General features: G+C 40.1%; 1 protein-coding gene across 5 annotated transcripts in view; it reads left to right on the top strand.

Moving 5' to 3' along the window:
* The window catches only part of LOC121280757 (WD repeat-containing protein 7), a 767,874-nt gene that overhangs the window by 153,795 nt on the left and 590,180 nt on the right, over positions 1–23,899 (top strand). For all 5 annotated transcript variants that reach the window (XM_041192924.1, XM_041192931.1, XM_041192938.1 and 2 more), the window contains one exon: positions 9,123–9,318. In XM_041192924.1, coding sequence (XP_041048858.1) covers positions 9,123–9,318 — 196 coding nt within the window. The remainder of the gene's footprint in view (positions 1–9,122; positions 9,319–23,899) is intronic.

Raw genomic sequence — 23,899 nt, 5'->3', positions numbered from 1 at the left:
TGCTGTCCAGGGCAAAGCAGCCTGCTTGATTGGTGCCACATCCATAAACATTCACTCCCTCCACCACCAACGTACAGTAGCAGCAGTGTGTACCATCTACAAGATGCACTGCAGGAGTTCACCAAGGCCCCTTTGACAGCAACTTCCAAACCCACGATTACTACCATCTAGAAGGACAAGGGCAGCAGATAGATGGGAACACCACCACCTGGAAGTTCCCCTTCAAGTCACTCACCAACCTGACTTGGAAATATATCGCCGTTCCTTCACTGTTGCTGGGCCAAAATCCTGGAACTCCCTTCCTAACAGCACTGTGGGTGTACTTACATCACATGGACTGCAGCGGTTCAAGAAGGCAGCTCACCATCACCTTCTCAAGGGCATCTAGGAATGGGCAATAAATTCTGGCCCAGCCAGTGAAGCCCACATCCTGGGAATGAATTAAAAAAAAGGCTTTAGATATGACATGGAGAGACAGGATCCTCAAAATGACATATGATGCAGAGAATTCTGAGGAAAAGGATGGAGATAATGATGAACACTAATAAATTATACTGATCACAAGGAGCGTTATTGCTGTGATGAATACTAGATAGTGCTTGCATTTCAACAGTACATGGAACAGATTGGCTGAAATAATAATCGTTGCAAGGTTAAGGAATTTATAAGTTCTACTTGCTTTAGGTTTGGTGATAATGCATTGACGTCACTGAAGAGAGTTGTAATTCCATGTAAATTAGTTGGAATAAGTCGTTTTATAAGTATTGATATAGTCTCTGGTGTGATATCAATGCTGTTGAAAAAACCTTCTAAGAAAAAGGCACAAATGAAACTTGACATGGAGCAGGATAAGGCAATTACTTTTGGAAAGTTATTGGATTGGCAACTTACCAGTGAGCACATTATAATATCTCTTCAACAAAAGCTGATTTTTCTCATCAGAGCATAGCATCATGTGATCAGAATCAGAGGGAAAAACAGTTTGTCTTAAAGTTATATAGACAATTGTCAAAGTTTAAAAATCTGACTAAAATGTAGGGATGGTTGATGAGTATGCAAAGCTTATTAAAGAGAGTAGTAAGAAGCATGACATCTGTGCAAAAAAAAAATCAGAGGATTCCACCATGTTCTGTTGTAAGTCTTCCACTGGCAGGTGACTTTAACAAGGTAATTTCTATGGATCTAAAGGTGCGGAACAAGGACAGAAATAATTTCATACTACAATTTTTCTTGACCTGTTGACCAGATTTAGACTTTCTGCAGCAATACTTAGTAACACAAACAATTATTATCAAGAAAATCATGGAGAAATGGGTAGAAACCATACTTGGTACATCTACAAATTTTCTGAACGATGATGGAGGGTAATTTGCCAATGATGAGTTCAGCGACATGTATGAAAACATGAATATGATGGTCATGAATATCGCAGCTGAAAGTTCTTTTCGCAATGGCCTCTGTGAAAACAATCATGTGGTGACTGATGAAATGTACATAAAATTTTAGTTGATCATCAAGGTAGCAAGTTGACAACCACCCTCTGATGTGCTGTTCATGCAAATAATTAATTCCAGGTTGCTGGAGGATAGAGTCCCTATTAATTAATTTATGGACAAAATCTCAAATTACTTTCTGTGCTGTCTGGTAGTCCTCCTTCTGTAGCAGGTACTGCAATTTTATTACAATTGTATTCTGAAGCTCCTAACTGCTTAGTCTTTGACCAAATGCCTTTGCAGCTGATGATTTGTTCAACTGCTACTTCATCTCTATCTTTGAGTCCTTGGTCTAGCAAAACCTTCAATGCTTCCCAACCTGGTCGTTCCTCTTTTGAGCACCATGTAAGTGGCAGGCAATAACCATCTCCAACAAGAGAAAATTCAACCATCTCTCCATGACATTCAGTGGCATTATCATCACTGAATCCCCCACTGTCAACATCCTGGGGTTTAATATTGACCAGAAACTGAACTGGACCAGCCATATAAATACTGTGGCTACAAGACAGGTCAGAGGCTGGGAATTCTGCAGAGAGTAACCCTCCTCCTGACTCATTAAAGCCTGTCCACCATCTACAAGGCACAAGTTAGGTGTGTGATGGAATACCCTCCACTCGTCTGGACGTGTGCAGCCCCAGCAATAATCAAGAAGCTCAGCACCACCCAGCACAAAGCAGCTCATTTGATTGGCACACTATATAGCATCTTAAACATTAATTCCCTCCACCATCGATGCACAGTGGCAGCAGCGTGTACCATGTACAAAATGCACTGGCGTAACTCACCAAGGCTCCTTCGGCAGTATTTTGACCTCTACCTTTTAGAATTACAAGGGCAGCAGATACATGGGATCACTACCGCCTGCAAGCTCCCCTCCAAGCCACAGTCCACCATGACTTGGAACTATGTCGCTGTTCAAATACTGCTGCTGGATCAAAATCTTGGAGTTCCCTTCCTAATTACACTACGGGTGTACATATGGGCACATGGACTGCAGCAGCTCAAGAAGGCAACTCACCATCACCTTCTCAAGGGAAATTAGGGATGGACAAAAATGTTAAGGATGGGCAATAAATGCTGGACTTGGATTAATGTTCACATCCCATGAATGATTGCAAAAACAGAGTCCATAAAAGCTCAGAGGAAATTTCACTTCACATTTACCTCTTCAAAGCAGCACTGCTATTGAGTTTTTCATCATATTGTGAACAAAAAGTCTACTGTTGATGAAACAGCAATATAGAAGTTATACTTCATAATAATTATAACAATGTATTTCGATAATTATCAGTTGGGTGTAATTGGCTTGAGATATTAATTTTTATGCATTTTTATTTTTATATATTAATTTCTATACATTTAATACATAATATTCTAAATACATTTTTGCATTTGCTGCAGTCAGTTTCTTCCCCTCCACCCACTCAGTTGCAGTGGCCACTTTCTTCCAGCATTGGAATGCTCTCCCTAGTTACCTTATCCTTAGTATCTTTCCTTCCTGTTTTCATAATTCCTTTCTTGAACCATATCTTTGTCCTCGCTAACCCTTGTCCTCTTTTTGTTCGTTTCCTTTTCATGTGCATCTATAATTTTTACCTCTTGGTGCATTGATTTTTCTTCCTATCCCTGAGGTACGCTATAGACTTGATATAAGTTCTTCGCATTTTTGAGGGGTTGTTATTTTTGTTACACTTGTGAAAAACTTATCTTCTGTCATTTGGAGACCTAGGAATATTTTGCAGTCTGCTTTGCATCAATTGTATGTGTTTGTTCTGCAGATGAAATGTGCAGCTGTTACTTTTAAGGCTGCCATATACATTTTCAAACTGTATAGTGCAACTAGCTTACGCAGCATCTATTGATCATCACCCATCTTGTGTCTAAAAGTCTTTTGCTGTTGTAGCCTGAGAAGGCACTCAATTGGATAATTTTTTTTTTAGTTTTTTTATTATGGGCATTTATTCTTCTCCGGGGGAGTGTATGAAATGTGCACTTCAGAATTTCTCTTTCGCTCTGCTAGAGTTTGCCTTTGTCATTTAGGATATGGTGATAGAGCTGTTGTTTATGGCAGTGTGCAAAAGTGGAATTTCTGGCATTACACAAGATTTTTTAAATAACATCTTAATGTAAATAAATTAAGTTGTGTCACTGTCTATAAAACCTAGCATAATCCAAGGTCTGTATTCCAACTACAAAATTTGCTTTGATGAGACTGAGACTTTGTCCCCAGGGATAACCCGTTCAGAGTGGTTTTAGATCCAACTTTCCATTTAGATTGGCCAATGGGGATTTTGTTTCCCTGAATGTCTACAGCTCTTATTATCAAAGGGTTATGAAAAGCCAGCTATCCAATTTTACTTGAAAGTACAAAGGCATGCTTTCAGAGGTGGGATCCAAGTCACTTGGGTATCTATAAATGCACTCATAACGAGGGCTTTCTTTTGCATGTGATTCTTTTCCCTGATGCCCAAATTTTAAAGGAAAAACATGAGCATTTTTACAATTTCTGTGGAAGTGCCATGGCCTAGGATTCAGACATACACCTTGTAGCATTAAGTGCGCAGAAAAAAATTACAACATCTAACTTTGAGACCAACAGTTTATACTGAGCTTTCAGTGGGTTTAAAAATAATTGCCTTACGGATTTCAAAAATTACCTTTTAAGCAAGGAATTGCACCCGACTGAATTGTGTGTTTAGCATTTCTTGTAATCAATCTGCTGTGGCATTACAGCTGGGAGTCCAGAATAAGTGTAATTATCAGGTGTAGTAGGGTTAGACAGTGGGGGAAATTGGAACAGAGCACACGGACATTTTAGATTTGTCCTGTCTGTATTTTTACAGTGTCATAATAAATTCATCTGTTCACATTAATACTGAAAACTGCTTAAATAAAGTCATCAAACTGTATTGCAAGGAGAATGGAATAGAAAAGTAGGGACATTTTGCTATAGTTGTATATGTTATTGGTAAGACCACATCTCGAGTATTGTGTATGTTTTTGTCTCCTTATTTCAGAAAAGATTTAATTGCATTGGAAGCAGTTCAGAGCAGGTTCACTTGACTAATTCCTGGGGCGAGGAGGTTATCTTATGAGGAAAGGGTGGACAGATTGGGCGTGTTTCCATTAGAAGAATGAGAGGTGATCTTATTGAAACATATAAGATCCTGAGGGGACTTGACAGGGTGGATGCCTAAAGGATGCTTCCCCTTATGGGAGAGACTAGAACTAGGGGGGCACAGTTTAAAAATAAGAGGTCCCTCATTTAATACTGAGATGAGAATTTTTTTCTCTACAGGGTTATGAGTCTAGGGAACTTTCTCCCCCAGAGAGATTGTGGAGACAGGGTCATTAAATATTTTTAAGGCAGAGATAGATAGATAGAGTCTTGACGAAAAAGGGAGCCAAAGGGTACCTGGGGTAGGCAGGAGAGGTTACGGGGAGAAGGCATAAGAATGGGGTTGAGAAACTTATCAGCCATGATTGAATGGCAGAGCAGACTTGATGGGTTGAATGGCCTAATTTCTGCTCGTATGTCTTATGGAGAGTGGTGTTAAGGCCACAACCAGATCAGCTATGATTTTATTGAATGGCCGAGCAAGCTCGAGGTGTCAAATGGCCGACTCCTCCTATTCCTATGTTCGTATGTAACGTAAGCTACTGAATTAGTAATTTAGTCTTCTGGACTAATAATGCAGAGAACGCAAATTTAAATCCCACCGGTAGTAGTTTGAGAATTTGTATTTGTATCTTACAAAATTCCGCAAACGGAAGAAACTGACAGCTGTAAAATTGAATATAAAAGCAAAATAATGCAGGTGCTGAAAATTTGAAATAAAAACAGAAAATGTTGGAAAAACTCAGCAGGGCTGGCAGCATCTGTGGAGCGAGAAACAGAGTTAATGTTTTGAGTCTCTGGAGAAGAGTCATACGGACTCAAAATGTTAACTCCCCACCTGCTGAGTTTATCCAGCTTTTGCTGTAAAATTTAAGTTTGTCAGAAAAACCTAACATAAAGTGTTTCATTGACTGTAATGCACTTTGGAATGTCCTGAGGTCATGAAAGGCATTATAGAAATGTCAGACATTTTTTGGATTTTTATTAACAAACGTCTTCTTGAACCATTTTTGGGGCTTATTTTTACAATCGAAGGAGCGGTTTTAAAATATGAAACTTGTTTCAAATTAAATTTAGTAAATCCAGGCTAGAGTTTGTTTCAAAATACTTTACAAAAAACTAAAATAGATATGTATTGACACAGAATGAGGGCAAGCATTCTCTTGCATAGTACAGAGAGACTTACTGAATCATGCCAGGAAATTCTGAAAACTACTGTACACATGTTGAAAGTGCACAGATGCACTTGATAACACCATTCAATTGTTCTGGGAGGAGAAAAATCGAAGTCTAGGCTACTGGTTTCGAAACCAATACTTGTAAATGTCACAAAAATATTGAGTAAATTTAGAAATTACATTTATTCACAGAAATGGTCTAATTTAATATATTTCCTTTGTTTATTGCGTTATGAAAGTCAACATTGAGAGTTAAGGTCAGGAACTTCAACTCTTGATGAACCTTGGAGCTTTTGCACATGTGCAGACCAGGAATGGGCTCCACGTTCACAGTTCTACAATTTTTATGTTCTGCGGGCCTAGTGTGCTTGTGCAGAATGAAGATAATGCAAAATCCTGTGTCAGGCAACCAGAGGCGGAGTGCCATTGCTGACATGTGCCCCAAGCAGGGGACAGGGAGAGGTTACCAAAGGAAGTCCCAGGCAGGGACAGAGACAGGTCCTCATTAAGTTGAGGTAAAAAAGAGAACAGTGAAATAGGCTCCAAACTGGAAAAGAGCTGTGGTTAGCAGGCTTTAAGGGATGAGGCCTCGAGTGAAGCCCTGATAACTGAAGAGGCCTCAGGAGAATCCTGAAGATCCAAGAAGGCAGCGGAACGTTTATGACTCCATGCTGCAGGCCATTGAGGCAAAGGTACCCCTTTGGAGCAATCGTGTTCTGTTTAAGATCTGGCCAGAGATCTGAAGTAGTGCTTGTGAGTTGGTGCTTGATGGTGCTCAAGAATCTAGGGGAACGGAATCTCAGGAGACGAGATTGAAAAACTGCAAGATGAGCCCTCATTGATGCAGTCTGAATCTGGGAATTGAAGAGAACTCAGGAGAAGCCTTGAAGATCCAAGAAGGCAGCAGAAGATTGGTGATTCCATGTTGTGGGCCGTTGGGATGATGATACCCTTTTGGAGCAGTTGTGTTCTGCTCGGTGCAGCCCAAGAGCTGAAATTGTGCTTGTGAGTTGGTGCTTGAGTGCAGACTTGGGAATCCAGGGGAATGGAATCCCAGGAGATGGGTTTGAAACTCTGTGAGGTTGACCAATGTTGAAGCCATCCAAGTTGGAGCAACTTTTGGAGAGAATTCCCAGGTTGAATCTTCGAAGGTGAGGATTGGGATTCCTTGTGAGAGAGACAGAGCTTAAATGAGATTGATTGACTTAGTGTTTACTGACATCTGGGTGGATTGTTGAAAAATCCATGAACTCTGTCTTGGTTGCATCTGTCATTTATTGTGTAATGTGTGTTCAACCACAGTTTGCTTGTTAATTCGCATGTACCTCTTACTTACCATGAATGTTTGACTAAGATATTGTAAATTGTTTTATCTTTCTGATCTTGTATAGTAAAGTTTATTTCTGTTTGTTCAAAACCTGTTGAATGTAGTGGCTTTATTCACTGGGCAAGTGTCTTGAATCTCAAACTTTGCCTACTTTATACAAAACATTATTGGTCCCAAACTGAGTTTTACAAAAAGCTTGGAGGCCTGGCCTAGTGTTATAAAAATGGGTAGCTTTCCTAACTGATGTTGCAGGAATTTTTTCTATCCGTCCTTGGCTGTCTCTCATTAGTAGTTTTCTAGTCACTTGTGACTTTTACATTCTCCATCTCTTCAGTTCTAATTTGTTACTGTTGTTTTGTTGTGAACACAAAATGGCATATATAAAATAAATATTCTACATATATTACAAAATATCATGTCTTTTGGAGTGCTGGGTCCTTGGTTCTCATATCTTAGCCCACTTTCATGGGTAACTCGTAAGTCCTCCTACCCTGAGGTTCTTGATAGTAACATGTTTGAGAAATGAACAAGACATTATTTGTTACTTTTTAACTACCAAGTCTAACCTGTGCTTTCATATAATCATCCTTGAGTTTTCAAGATCAAATAATCATCACATTAGACCAAATTTATTTTACAAAAGGCACACAAACAAGTATCTAACAGTCATAGAAAGCTGTATATTTAGTGGAAATCCTTGCACACAGGTGCTGAGTGGACCTTTTGTAAATAACTTGCGTAGAATGTTTTATTTATTGAAAGCCATTGGGTTCAAGTATCGGTAGTAGGTGGGATGTAGATTTCAGGTTACTAGCAGGTCAGCCATGATCTTATTAAATGGTGGAGCAGGCTCGATGGGCTGAATGGCCTACTCTTGTTCCTTGTTCATATGTTCTGATGAAAGGTATCAACCTATTATTTTAATGCTGTTTCTCCTACCATAGATGCTGTCAGATATTCAGAGTATTCCCAGCATTTTCAGTTTTTATATCAAATGAAGTGTTTTCAGGGCAATGTAGGACAGCAAGAGAATACAGAAGGGTGCGGCCATGAAGGGCTCTGAGCACAGAGATGCATTAAAAGGTGTGTTCAGGGCACAGAGAGTCAATGTAGGTCAGCAAGGACGGGTGATGCGTGAGTCAGAGTCGTACCAGCACACAAAGAGGCCATTTGGCTCATTGAGTCCATGTTTGCTCTCAAGTGCAATCTAGTCAGACCTATTTCCTCGCTCTATTCCTGTCGCCCTGTAAATTTATTTCCCTAAAGAGCCCAACCAATTTCCTTTTGAAATCCTTCATTGTCTACTTCCACCACTCTTGTAGGCAGTGAGTTCCAGATCATTACCACTTACTAAGTTCTTCCACACATCACTCCTGTATCTCTTGCCCAAAACCTTAAATCTGTGTTCCCTGGTTCTAATGCTGATGCATTTTAGGAACATTATGCTAATGGAAACAGTCTTTCTTTGTGTACCTTGCCTAAACCTGTCATAAAATCTCCCCTTAATTTTCTTTGCTCCAAGGAGAACAACTCCAGCTTCTCCACCCTAACCTTGTAGCGAAAATCCTTCATCCCTGGAACCATTCTGGTAAATCTGCTTTGTCTCCTTTCAGGGTCATCACATCATGCCTGAACATGGGAATTGGTATGGCAGAGTAGAGGGAGCAGAGCTTTGAATGGCTGGAAATTTACAGTGTGTAGGAAGCTGACTAGGAGAGCAACTGGAATAGTCTGCACTTTGAACAGTGCACCGATTGCTGTTCTAAAAGTAGTTTTTGGTATCCTCAATTGAATCTCATCCTTTCCTATTCTCTTGAAACTAAGTTTAATTAATCTATATGCAATTGTATGTTGGCATTTTATGGTAAGGTTAATCTAATGAATTTGCAATCCACTGTCTTATTCAAAAAACAAAGTGGTATTTTCACTGAACATGTTTCCAAATCAAAACATCTACCTCATGTTAAAAAAAATTTCTTCTTTCTTATTGGCTTTGGCTATAGTCTCGAGTTCAGTACTGTGTCTGCTCGGTCGCTAGCGACCATTCCGTGGGTCTTCTCAGCCTTCGAGACAAGAAGTGCATAATGCTGGCATCGAGGCATCTATTTCCTATTCAAATTATCAAGTGGAGACCTTCTGATGATTACCTAGTAGTGGGGTGTTCAGATGGATCGGTGTATGTCTGGCAGATGGACACTGGTGAGTACGTACTTCTCACTTTGAATATCTGCTAATATTATATATATATATATATATATATATAAAAACAAAAAAACTGCGGATGCTGGAAATCCAAAACAAAAACAGAATTACCTGGAAAAACTCAGCAGGTCTGGCAGCATCGGCGGAGAAGAAAAGAGTTGACGTTTCGAGTCCTCATGACCCTTCGACAGAACAAATTCTGTCGAAGGGTCATGAGGACTCGAAACGTCAACTCTTTTCTTCTCCGCCGATGCTGCCAGACCTGCTGAGTTTTTCCAGGTACTTCTGTTTTTGTTTTGCTAATATTATATGACGTTTGCAGTCAAAAGCTGGTCAGAAGCTTAACAACTGAGAATTTTAAGTCTTCAATTATTTATGTTAAATTGTTTATGATTGATGTAAAGCTTCATTTTGCTTCAAGTGAGATTATAGAGAATTTTACAGTTTGAAGTTTTAGGCCAATAAATTACCCATTCAAGTGGAGCTCCATTGGATACTTTCCAAACAGAAGTTGTTTTGTGTAGGTGTGATAAAGCTAAATATACAAACTGAGTCCAGGATAAATTGTTATAAGGGAGGTGCGGGACGGGTTTATGTAAATCAGGTGGTCTATATTTACAGCCATTTGCATTTTCTATAACTTCAGGTCTTTGAATTGCTAACTGTAGATGTGCTTGCAGTGTCTTATTGTCTGAAACTATCTGTTGACTTGCAGTTTAGTCATCTGAGAGACATTTTAGATGACAAGAAAGTATGCTGGTATCTTCACACACTATAAAATTGCTAAATGGCTGTGTAAGGAAAGCTCTGGAATAGCAAAAAGCCAGGGTGAAGCAGTATAGGTATTGATAAAGTTCCCTCTACTCCAGTCCTCTATATTTTCAGCCATTTCTTTCTATTGTATGCCCATGTTACAATCATCAACCATTGTAAAAGATTTTGGAAAGGATACTTAGGATTTTGTACATTGAGCATGGTGTTCAAGTTAAACATTTATGTTATTATTACATTATTTTTTTTCTTTGTAATTCTATATCTTGTAAATAAATTTTAGCTGGAATGATAGGCCTGACTTTTTTTTTCCTTTGTCTTTGTGAGATGACAGAGGTATATAGTAGACAACCTCTGGTGAATTACTCAGTTAAACGACTCACTAAAATGCAGATGATGCTATTGAGGATAATAAGTATTTCTCACTACCTAAACACATAGCTGTGGCTCAATAGCACAACTCTGACCTGTCAGAAGGTTGACTGAAGCTCATCCTCTTATTCACCCAGCCTAGCTAGTGAGTATTTTTAATGCTTCTAGTCTTCGAATACGACTTTCATATGACAGGATAAGCCACCTGAGATGCTGACTTGAGAAATGAGGTACCTCCTTTCTAATGTATTTGATGCTGGTAAACTTGGCTTAGTTGGTAGCACTGCTACTGCTGTGTCAACAGTACGTGTGTACCAAACCCCACTGCATGCTTCACGTAACATTGACGCAGTAGTGAACACTGAGAGGATGCTATATTGTCAAGAGGAGTTGTCTTCCAGACTAATGTTAACTATAACCCCAATTTTTTTCTCAGATAAATGTAAAAGATCCCTGGTGCTATTCAGAGATGCAAAAAGATTTCTCCTGATGCCTTAGCCACTATTTCTCCCTCTAGAAACGCTACCAAAAACACCTTAACAAACTGCTTATTTATTTGCTATTTGTGAGACTGTGCTGCTATCTTTGCTTACACAACAGTGCACTTAAAATTGATACATTGGTTGTTCAGTGCTTGGTTCATGAAAGGCACTTCAAATTCTGCATTGTTTGGTCACTTATTTCAAACATTTGTCACCCCTTGAGTTAAGAAATGTTTTCTCACATCAAGGAATGTACACTTAAGGAATCATAGAAATTTATGGCACAGAAGGAAGTCATTCAGTCTATCCTGCCTGTGACAGCTGAAGAAGAGCTTGTCAGCCAAATTCCACTTGCAGTTCTTGGTACTTAATGGCACCTCAAGTATATATCCAAGTACTTTTTAAATACAGTGAGCATTCCTGTCTCTACCACCGTGTTAGACTGTGAATTCCAGATCCCCACCATTCTCTGGGATGTGGGTGTCACTGGCAGGCCAGCATTTATTGACCATCCCTAGTTGCCCCTGAGAAGGTTGTGGTGAGCTGCCTTCTAGAACCACTGCAGTCCATGTGCTGTAGGTATGCCCACATTGTTGTTAGGAAGGGAGTTCCAGGATTTTGACCCAGCGACAGTGAAGAAACAGCGATGTATCTCCAAGTCCTCCAATCCTTCTGCCAATTACTAAATATTTATGCCTCTGATTATTGACCTCTTTGCTCAGGGAAGTAGGCCCTTCCTGACCATTCTATCGAGCCATCTCGCAATCTTATACACCTAAATTAAATCTCCTCTCAGCCTCCTCTATTGGAAGGAAAATTGCCTCAACCTATCCAACCTTTCCTCATAGCTAAAGTTCTCAGTTTCTGGCAAGATCATAGTAATTCTGTTCTACATCTTCTCTAGTGTGACCACATCTTTCTTGTAATGTGATGACCAGAACTACATGCAGTACTCTAGCTGTGGTCTAATTGATGTTTTACACACTTCAAGCATACCCTCCCTGATGTTACCTTCTATGCCTCAGTCAGTAAAGGAAAATATCTCGTATGCCTCCAAATCCTCAGGTTTTCGCAAAGTGCTTCACAACCAGTGAATAACTTTCAAAGTGCTGTGTCATTCATTAACCTTGTATCTTCTGCTCTCATTGGTCTGATGGATCTTGGAGTAATATTCTGGGTTTGATTTGTTCACTTTCTTCCCTCTAGCAGATAGAGCTTCAGTTTTTCTGCTTTTCACTAGGGATCATTCCTGTTGCTGTCCTTGAATGTATGAATGTTGATCAAAACTATCCATAATACGGTACATTATCCATGTTTGTAAATATTTTAGTGTCCTTTTATCATGCCTCGCCTTATTCTTGTCCCCTCAAGTCAGAGCACTGTCATCATTCATGAGTTCTATGACACTAATATCTCATCTTATCCCTAAGTCTGAGTAATAGTTGCTTCTAATTATTAGGAAAAATTTATAATTAATCATTTTTCAATTTTCTTCACATGGTCATCAATGTGTTCATCAATGTGAAGGATATTAATTACCACTTGGAAACTATCAGCATCAAATACTTTGAGAATAGGTATAATGTGTCAGACCCTGTGTAAATAGAAGAAACATAATGGACCATAGATTATGATTTATATCCCACAAAGGGATGACCTTAGTGAATTACGCAAAATACCACAAATGGAGTATAGATTGAATGTCAAGGATCTTCATAATGTGTTCTGTCAAAGTAAATTAAAATAAGATGCAATTTTTAAATGAGAGCTAAGTAGACCCACAGATTTTAGATTAGTTTGGATGATATCACTGAAACCTACAAGATGAGAGGTATGTAAATGAGAAAAGTAGTTCTAGGAATGATGTCTGTGAATTGCACAATAGTTGTCAAATTAAGAGGCAGGGAATTCTGCGGTGAATAACGCACCTCCTGACTCCCAAAGCCTGTAAGCCCTCTAGAAGGCACAAGTCAACAGTGCGATGGAATAATTTCCAATTGCCTGTATGAGTGTAGCTCCAATGACATTCAAGAAGCTCAACACCATCCAGGACAAAAAGCAGCCCACTTGATCACCCCATTCAACACCTTAAATATTCACTGTCCTACCAACTGCACACACTAGCACCAGTGTGTACCATCAATAAGAAACATCGCAGCAACTTGTCAAAGCTCCTTCAACAGCACCTTCCAAACTCCCTTCAACAGCAGCTTCCAAACTCATGACATTTACCACCTGGAAGGGCAATGGCAGCAGATGCACAGGAACATCACCTGCAAATTCTCCTCCAAGTACATCACCATCCTGACTTGGAACTACACCACTGTTCCTTTGCTGATGTTGTGTCGAAATCCTGAAAATCCACCATCCTGCCCCCTGTCCCCCACCAACAATAATACTGTGTGTGTACCTACACGACAGGGACTGCAGCGGTTGATAAAGGTAGCCCACCACCATCTTCTCAAGGCCAATTAGGAATGGGGAATAAATGCTGGCTGTTCCAGTGACATTTGCATCCCATGAAAAAGTTTTAAAAACGCCATACTTGTGATTAGTGTAGCATGCATACTGTAAGATATTCTAGATCTATTAAGTATCCAGGAGGATACTTATGCAAGGTATGTCATGTGTCAAAGGATTCTTTTGCTTAAGTTTGAGAAGCAGGTGATTCCATTCCTCAGCATAAAAAGGGAGGAAATGTTTCTGGAAGATAATTACTCAGCAGATTGAGTGGATGGAAAGTAAGTGGCCACAACGGGAACAGGAGGAACCAGAAGATGAATTCTAGTGGGCCTGGACCTGTCCAGTCGACATTCAATCCTTCACGGTTCAAATTAAAGTGGAAAGAAGAGATAGAGGAAGGTAATCAATACCAACACTGAAGCAAGGTGAAAAGAGTGAAACTATCCACAAGGACAGGGAGTAGTGGTAGTAATGAAAAGCAAGATGGCTGATTTGCATTGATGAGCTGCAGTCTGACTGCCATGATGCCAAAGCAAGGGACGCAAATAAACGGTTAAGGAAAACAGCAAGATGTTGTGATTTATGTAGGATTCAATGTGACAGGAAAATGTGGAATGTTGATCTTGAAGAGAGTAAATGAAAAGACAAATTTGATGAAAAGGCCAAAATTGCTCATCCACAGAAAATGTAATATGTAACACAAGCAAGGGTGGTGTTGAATTTAATGGGCAGTAATCTGAGGTCGTCAGTCATGCGGCAATTGATAAAGCAGGGATTTAGCAATTGTCACATTATCTAGTGGTAGTAAATGGGGCACAACATCATGCAACACTTATGGAAATTATTTCTTTATGCTGAAACTCGAATGAAGATAACCTGCCTCTATTTTGCGAGTTTTCTGCCCACATAGCTGTGTCATCAACAAACACAATACTGTATGGTCTCTGCCATAAAATATCTGACATTATCAGAGGACTCAGTAAACATCAATGGTTACTCATTTTTCAGGCATGCATTTTTACTGATCACCATCATTTGTCTTTCATTGCTGAGCAAATTCTTAGTCTGTCTTAGCAAATTGCAATCTGCTATATAACCCTTCAACTATGCAACTAGTCCCAATATAGGAACTTTGTCAAATGCTTTTTGGCATTCAATTAAAATTATTCTACATCATTAAGGATGGGGATACATGACAGAAAGAGAAGAGCAACTAAGATGATTTGGGGCATTTAAGAACTAGATTTTAAAAAAAGAATGGGGATGCACAGGAGATCAGAGTTGAAAGAATGCAGAGCTCTTGTAGGGTTGTAGGGCTGGAAGAGATTACAGAGATGGGGATGATCAAGGCTCTAGACGTATTTAAAACAAAAATGAGAATTTAAAATTGAGTTATTGGTGGAGCAGTGCCAGTGTAGCTCAGTGAGAAGAACAGTGAAGGATGAGCAGGACTTGGTACAGGTTAGGATACAAGAACTGGTGTTTGTAAAGGGTGAAAGATGGAAGGTTGGTCATGAGACAATTAGAACAGTTGATTCTGGATAAAACAAAAGCAGGGATGAAGGTTTCAATAGCAGATAAGCTAAGGCAGATCCAGAGATTGGGATAATGTTGGAAATAGGCAGGGTAGAAAAATTCCTACTGGATTTAAATAAATTTGTGAGATACAAAATCCCATGACACTATCCGAAGAAGAGTAGGGGTGCTGTCATGGGAATCAACATTTATCCCTCAATCAATACCAAGAAAACCGATTATATGGTTTTCCATCTGATTGTGAACCTATCGTGCACAATTTCTCTGCTGCGTTTTCATACATTACAACGTTGCTTATACTTCAGAAGTGTTTCATTGGCTGTAAAACAGTTTGGGACGTCAAGACAACATGGTAGATACTGTATAAATGCGAATTTATTATTTCTGTGCACAAACTATATAGTCACGTGGTCTAATGCTCTGGTTTTACAACCCTAAATAACAATTCTGATGGATTAACAAAATGATACATCATCACAGATTTTTATTGGGCAAAGGATGGAAACCGTGCAAGAGAAATCAATAGACGATTCTCCAGCATTAATGAGCTTTTCAGAATTTCAACATGTTTACTGCCCTCTGATTAAAAATAAAAATATTGTGCTACCAGATAGTGAAGTGAACCAACGATGTATATATAATTAAATATTAATATATTTTGAATACATGAAACCATGAATTGTATGACTGGAGTATTTTCCAGTTGGTTAATTGTATTCCACAGTTTTTCTTTTATGATTACAGCATTGCTCATCATTGTATACCATATGCTTCATTGACTTGATTTCATTTCAGAGCAAGAGAGGAGCATGGATTGAGTCAGCAGCTGACTGAATAGGGTGGCTTACTGATAGTCAATTATTAATGCAAAATGGTTCTCAATCTAGTGTTCGCTGGTGCTCCTTTCAGTGCATAAAATGGGATTCTCTCTTGGAACTGTCAAATTACATAGTTTGCTGTATCTAGTTTTCTTAAATTTAACTTGTATTAAAGCCTTGGCTAATTTTATGCACCAGGTATAATAGTTTTAAATTAGTTTGCTTTTCTACTTCTGCGATGGTGAACATTGATAAGCTCCAGCTATAGTATCTCTGTAGATTTTTTAATGTACCTGCCCCTCCCCCACTTCCCAGAGGACCAGTCCACTTCACTTGCATAGGATCTTGTTCAGTTCAGCTTTAGTGAGCTTATTGCCTGAAGTATAGCCTAAGAGATCCTCATTTAAATTGCATTTACTTAATTGTTGCTGTAAGTCTGTATAAAGACAGAAAATAAAGACCATTCATCTCAATGCAATTTTCATTTTTAAACTCAGTGTGCACATGTTGAAAGTCAACATTTCAGGCTACATTAGACACATTAGCTGCCGTGGAAAACTGAAGGAATAAAAACATAGTTTGAAGGGCATCATGGCCCACTGAGTGTGTCACAAGCTTGGAAGAGCTTTCTGTAGAATTTTCTGATGTACTCATGCACATTGATGAAGTCATTGGTTTGAGTTGATAAGGTGGTTTTGTGAATGATTCTATTTGAAAGGTGATACTTAGGAGTATTTGAAACTATTTGCTTGTGTGACTTGAGGAAGATTATAATTGTGGAGTTTCTCTCATGATTTAGTGAAACTTAGCTGGAATTAAATAATGGACCAGAATTTGCAGAAAAAAATAAGATGTCTCACCTGATGCACACCATTATTTATGTGAAAATCAGCTATAGCTTCCATCAAGGAAGACACACCCCATGAATTGCAAATCACCGCAATCTGCTTACTGATTTGCACAACTCAGCTGTTAGCTTTGCGCAAAAGGCAAGTCTTGCTTAACTGTCAAGCAATTTTCATGATTTTTCTGCATTGGCACAATAATTGTCCCATAAACTCGCCACAAGTTAAACAGAGGAACATGAGTAAACCATTCAGACATTTGAGCCCGTTCCACCATTCAGAGAGATCACAGATCTATATTCTAATTCCATCAACCTGTCTTGACTCTTAATACCTTTGGCTCGCAAAAGTCCATCAAATTCTAATTTAGAATTACTAACTGAACTAACATTACTGCGTTTTTGGAGGAGAGAAATATACACTCCAATCACCCTTTGCGTTATGGAGTGTTTTTCTGATTTTCCTGCTGAATGGTCTGGCTCTGATTTTGAAGTTGCCGCGTTGTCCTAGACTCCCCCATCAGCCGATTTTTTAAAAAATGATCTCGATTCACCCTCTCGATTCCTTTCAAGATCCTGAATTCCTCAATAAAATTATTCCTTAACCTTCTATGTTACAGGGAGATTATAAACCTAGTTTATGTAATCTTGCCTCATAAATTTAACCCTTGCAATGCTGGTTATATTCTGGTGAATCTGCGCTGCACTCCTTCCAAAGCCAATATATCCTTTCTAATGTGCAGTAATTCCAGATGTGGTATATAGCCAGGGCTTTGTATACCTGTGGTAAAACTTCCTCTCCTTCGTGTTCTAGCCTTCAGGTAATTAATACTGTAAGTATTCTTTTAATGACGTGATAGTTATGAGTGATTACTAATCAATCGCTCTGGCCCAGAAGCTGAAGAATTATAACTGTATAGTGTTAATTTCTTCAGTTTTGAATTATTTCAGGAGATCTTATAAACGTACATTTTTTTCTCTTAATCCAATTTTGTTTTCTCATTCTGTACCTGATTTGACATTGAATTCACCTTCTTTCTTTGTTATTTCTCAATCCTTAAATTTCATTGTTAAAAAGGAGATACACTATTTGCTGATTGTTTACCAAGGTTCCAGATGTCCTGTTACTCTCACTGCACTATTAACAGCTCACACTTCCAGCAACTTTGTGGGCAAAATGTGCACAAATAATCCAAATTAATGGGGCATGCCACGGGATGCCCACTCCAGCAAAATCAAGTGCAATATATTCAATTGCAGTCGAGGAGTTCTTTCCCTTATTTGTTTAGTTTTCACAGTTACAGTTTCTCCCCCTGCCCACTCCACTTTTGCTGTCCCCACTTATCATGTCCATCCACCAATATTGGGCAAATGAGGCTAACTATTTGCCGTTACCATACTATAGGAGTCAATTACAAATGTACAGCTTCTAACACTTGTAACAGTTTATATTTCCAGCAACCTAAAACATGCTGGCTGTTTTGGGCAATGGTGATTATTATAGTTCATAGAATAATTCACCACTTGAGCCATCATGCCTGCACAGGCTTTCTGGTAGAGCTATCCAGTTCATCCCACCCGCCTGCTGTTTCCCCATGTCCCAGTAATATTTTCAGTTCAAGTATTTATCTCATTCTCTTTCGAGTGTTAGTATTGCATCTGCTTCCACCAACCTTTTAAGTAGTGCATAAATTGCTGTACAATAAAAAGTTCCCTCATGTCACCTCCAGTTCTCTGGCAATCATGATAAATCTGTGTCTTCTCATTACCAATCCTTCTGCCACTGGAAACCATTTTTAACTCACTCAAAACCATTCATGATTTTGAACAACTCTATCAAATCTCCTCTTAATCCTCTCTGTTCTGAGGAGAATAACTGCTACTTCTCCAGTCTTTCCACTTAACTAAAGTCTCTGGTAGTGATAAGGAACACATGGCCAGAGAGGAGATATGGGATGTGGAAAGATTCATTATCCCAGAAGGAAAAAGCAGTTTGGACCAGTACTGTTATTTCCCAGTTTACTGGTGTTCCATTTTCAGGTATACAAGACCAGGTCGGACCAGTATTCTAATTTCCAGTTTTACTGTATTTTCCTCCAGGGATGTCAGTGTTCACAACTTGTCACTGGATAATACTGTTAAGTTCTGCCTGCCTCCACATTTTGGAGACACTGCACCAAAGTTTCAGCAACATGATTTGATTTTCAGTTGATTCGCTAAAGTACGAGAACAAAGATACATGACGCTTCCTCTCATATGAAAGCAAAATGATGCAAGGTCGCTGACCTGAAGTCTGAAATGTTAGCTCTGGCCCTCTCTCCACAGATGCTGCCAGATCTGTTGAGTATTTCTGACATTTTCTGTTTTTATTATTTGTTTGTATGTTCTCTGATGATTTGCAACCCCCTTATTATGGGAGGCAAATTGGGTTAATGTCAACACCCCTGATATAAGTGTTGGGGACTGTACTTGCTTTGATCAAAGGATCCTATAACGACATAAATAACTTAAATCATAAGATTTTAAGAAATAGGAGCAGGACTAGGTCTATTAAGCCTGCTTCACCACTCAGTAAGATCGTGGCTAATCTAATTGTGGCCTTAACTCCACTTTTCTGACTGTCATACCCTTGAATCCCCTGTTGATCAAAAATCTAATTCAGCCTTGAGCATTTTCAATGACCAAGCCTCCACTGCTGTCAGGTGAAAAGAATTCAAAGGCTGATGACCTTCTGAGAGAAGAAATTCCTCCTCATCTCCATCTTAAATAGGAGACCCCTAATTTTTAACCTGTTACCTCTAGTTCTAGACTCCCCCACGGGAGGAAACATCCTCTCAGTTCTATCCTGTCAAGCCCCCTCAGAATCTAATATGTTTTAATATCCTCTTATTCTTCTAAATTCCGGTGAGTACAAGCCCAGCCTGCTAAATCTTCCCTCATAAGACAATCCCTTCATCCCTGGAATCAGCCTAGTGAAGCTTCTCTGAACTGCTTCCAATGCAAGCATAACCCTCCTTAAGTAAGGAGACTGAAAGTGTACACAGTACTTCAGGCTTGGTTTCACCAATGCCCTGTTTAGTTATAGCAAGATTTCCTTACTTTAATACTCCATCCCTTTGCAATAAAGGCCAGCATTTCATTTGCCTTCCTAATTATTTTCAGTACCTGCATGCTAAATTTTTGTGATTCATGTACAAGGACACCCAGATCCCTTTGTACTGCAGCATTCTGCAGTCTCTTTCCATTTAAATAACATTCTGCTTTTATGTTCTTCCCGCTCATTTTCCAACATTATTCTTCATCTGCCCAATTACTGCCTTTAACCCTTTGCATACTCTTGGTATCCTCCTCCCAATTTGTTATCCTACCTATCTATGTATCATCAAATTTGGCTACATTACAGTTGGTCCTTTCATTGAAGTCATGATCATAGATCATAAATAGTTGAGGTCCCAGCACTATCCCTGTGGCACCCCATTAGTTACAGTTTGCTAACCTGAAAATGGCCTATTTATCCTGACTCTGTTTCCTGTTAGTTAACCAATCCTCAATCATGCTAATAAATCACCAACACCATGATTTTTGACCTTGTGCAGTAGCCTTTTATGTGGCACCTTATCAAATTATTTTGGAAATCTAAATGCACTACATATACTGGTTCCCCTTTAGTCACCCCTTTTGTTACATCCTCAAAGAACTCTAATAAATATGTCAAAACACCATTTCTCTTTCACAAAACCATGTTGACTGCTTGATTGTGTTATGATTTTCTTAATGTCTTGCTACTACCTCCTTAATAATGGACCTAGTATTTTCCCAATGACAGATGTTAGACTAACTAGCCTATAGCTTGCTGATTTCTGTCTCCTTTTCTTGGACAGATATGTTACATTTGCAGTTTTCTCAATCCATTGGAACCTTTTCAGAATTTAGGAAATTTGGGAAGATGATAACCAATGCATCCATTATCCTTGCAGCCACCTCCTTTAAGACCCCACGATGCAGGCCATGAGGTTCAGGGGACTTGTCAGCCTTAAATCCCATTAGTTTTCCTAGTATCCTTTCTCCACTGATAGTGATTGTTTTAAGTTTCTCCCTTCCTTTTGCTCCCTGCGCTGGTACAATTCTTGGGATACTTTTTGTGTCTTTTACCATGAAGACTGTTAGAAAATATATGCTCCAAGTCTCTGTCATTTCCTTGTTTCCCATTATTAATTTCCCAGTCTCACCATATTTGGGATTAGCTCTCACTTTTGCTACTCTTTTCCTTTTTATGTACTTGTAGAAGCTTTTACTGTCTGTTTTTATATTTCTAGGTAGTTTTTTCTCATACCCCAGTTTCTCCCTCTTTATTTTTCTCTTACTCATCTTTTCTGGTTTCTAACATTTTCAGAATCTTCTAGCCTACCACTAATCTTAGATTTGTATAGTGCCTATAACATAATAGAACAATCCAAGGCACTTCACAGAAGCATCATTACATGAGAGACGGAGAGATATAAGGAAAGAATTCTATAGCTTAGGGGCTAGGCAGCTGAAGGCACAGCCACCAGTGCTGGAGCAATTAAAACTGGAGATTCTCAAGAATCTAGAATTAGATGAGCACAGATATCTCGGCTGGTTGTGGGGCTAGAAGAGATTATGGAGGTAGGGAGATGCGAAGCTGCGGAGGGATTTGAATACAAGGATGGGAATTTTAAAATCAAGACTTTGCTTGACCGGGAGCCACTGCAAGTCAATGACCACAGGGGCGATAGGTGAACAGGATTAGTGGCAAATTAAGACACGGGCAGCAGAGTTTTGAATGACCTCAAGTTTATGAAGATCGATATGGAAGACCAACCAAGAATGCATTGGAATAATCTGGTCTAGAGGTAGCATGGACATGAATGAGGGCTTCAGCAGCAAATGAGATTAGGCAGGAACAAAGTCAGGCAATGTTACAGGAAATAGGCACTCTTAGCCATGGCACAAATATGTGTTTGGAGGCTTATCTTGAGTTCAAATATGACATCAAGATTGCGAACAATCTGCTTTCGTCTCAGACCATTGTCAGAGAGAGAAATAGAATTAGTAGCTGGGATACAGAGTTTGGAGCAGGGACAGAGAACGAGGGCTTCTGTCCTTCTCATACTTAATTGGAAAAAATATTTGCTCATCCAGTGCTGGATGTCGGATAAGCAGTCCGAAATTTAATATCAGTGGAGGAGGGTCGAGAGATGTGATGTTAAGGTAGAGCTGGGTGTGAAAACTAATGCTGTGCCTTTGGATGATCTTGCCAAGGGGCAATATCGAGCTGAGAGATAGAAGGAGTCAAGGGTGGATCCTGGGGGATACCAGTGGCAACGGTGCAAAGTGGAAAGAGAAGTCATTGCAAGTGATACTCTGGCTAAAGTTAACTAGATAAGACTGTGGCCAGTTGAGAGCAGTCCCACCTGGATGGATGACTGTGGAGAGATGTAGGAGGAGGATGATGTGGTCAACAGTGCCAAGTCTGCAGACAGATTGAGAAGAACGACAAGGGATAGTTTACCTCTGTCATTTGTGACTTTGATAAGAGCAGTTTTGGTACTCTGGGAGTATCAGAAACCTGACTGGAGGGATTCAAACATGGAGCTCTGGGAAATATGGGCAAGGATTTGGGAGGTAAATGGCCTTTAAATAGTTTGAGAAGCTGTCAAGCTGATCTTCAGTTTGTTTTCTGTGTAATGCACACTGCTGAAGTGAAATGAACCGTAATCATTGAACGTAATCATTAAGTCAAAAGCAAAATACTGCAGAGGCTGGAAATCTGAATTGAAAGCAGAAAATTCTGAAATATGCAGCTGGTCTGCCAGCATACCTAAAGAGTGAAACATAAAGTTAAATTTTCAGGTCAAATAACTTCTGTCAGAATTCCAGAAGGTTATCGAGCTGAAACATTATTTACCCTATGGGCAGTATCATCCCAGATTTGCATGAAGTGTGGTAGCGTATTGTCCCAAACCTGCCATATTACTTATGCATTCCCAGAAAACATGCCGTTTCCATGGCTGGCAGGCTCTTATTTGCCTGCCCGCCATCACCTCGCCACTTCATCACATCAGGTGCCATATTTAAAGTTCAGCCATGCACACCACATCTTCGTGCTTCTAGCCCACAACTGCCGCAGGGAAGATGCCCACAAAAGGAAAAAAAAGGCTACAGCCCCCAGCTTTAGCGACGCATCACTGGAATGTCTTTTGGATGCCGTGGAGGCCTGCCGGGATGTCCTCTACCTGCGCTCTGGCCGCAGGATGGGCAGCGGCGTGACCAACTTGGGGAGGCGGTGGCAGTGGTTGCCAGCGCCAATGCCATTCAAAACAGGACAGCCACCCAGTGCTGCAAGAGGATGAGTGATCTCCCTCCATTCCGCCAGGGTAAGTCACTCTTCTCATCACTCTCAACTCTCTCATTCAAAAAAAAATCTCACATTCACAGGGATCTCACTCACTGCCAGTTCAAGGGACATTATCATTCACTCTCTCTCTCACTCGCTGTCGTTGTCCTCATCCAGTCCATGGGACCACCCACATGTGCCAGGAATACTTATCATCTGGCTGGCAGGCGTCCCGCTTACACTTTCTCCATCTCTATTCATGCGGTACGAGCTAGCACACAACAACAGGGAGAGGTCGCAGACTGGTGGAGGAATGCCTGAAATCAAGATCATCACATACTTTGAAAACAGAGCTGGCTGGCAATGATTGGGACTGGTTCTGTGTTGACAGTGAGGTCGGCGGTGCTCTACCATGTGAGGATCCAGCAACGCAGCATCCATCAGGCAACCATGCTGTGAGTGATTTGTCCTCTTTTACAGGCCACTGCCATGCACAAATGATCTCTTCTTGCTTCCGCAGGCACATCTGGGAAACAACTGATGGAGTCCATGACCCAGGGCTTCCAATCAAGCCCCGAAGAAACATCTGAAGAGGAATCTGGAGGCACTATCCTTAAGTCCCATCACAGCGCGCACCCACACCCTCCACCAGCGCAGAGACATACACCTTGGTGGGACCTTGCTTTTCGAATAGCCACGGGATCACAACCTGGTGAGCACATCGTATTATCTGATCCACAGCAGGTGGCTGCAGTGACTTCCCTGGTGTCTGGCGCTTCGAGGACTGCTCGAGGCTAGAAATTTGCTGAGCCCGAGTCAGATGACGAGCCTCAGGACTCAGTCATGTCACTGTTGCTGAAGCTGCAAAGGCAAGCTCCGGAACACAAAGAAGGAATGACTGCTGAACTCCTCAGATTGCAAGGTACGATGGAGG

Source organism: Carcharodon carcharias, chromosome 1 (assembly GCF_017639515.1).
Source record: "Carcharodon carcharias isolate sCarCar2 chromosome 1, sCarCar2.pri, whole genome shotgun sequence".
NCBI classification, from domain to species: domain Eukaryota; kingdom Metazoa; phylum Chordata; class Chondrichthyes; order Lamniformes; family Lamnidae; genus Carcharodon; species Carcharodon carcharias.
This window is presented reverse-complemented; position numbering and strand designations above follow the sequence as displayed.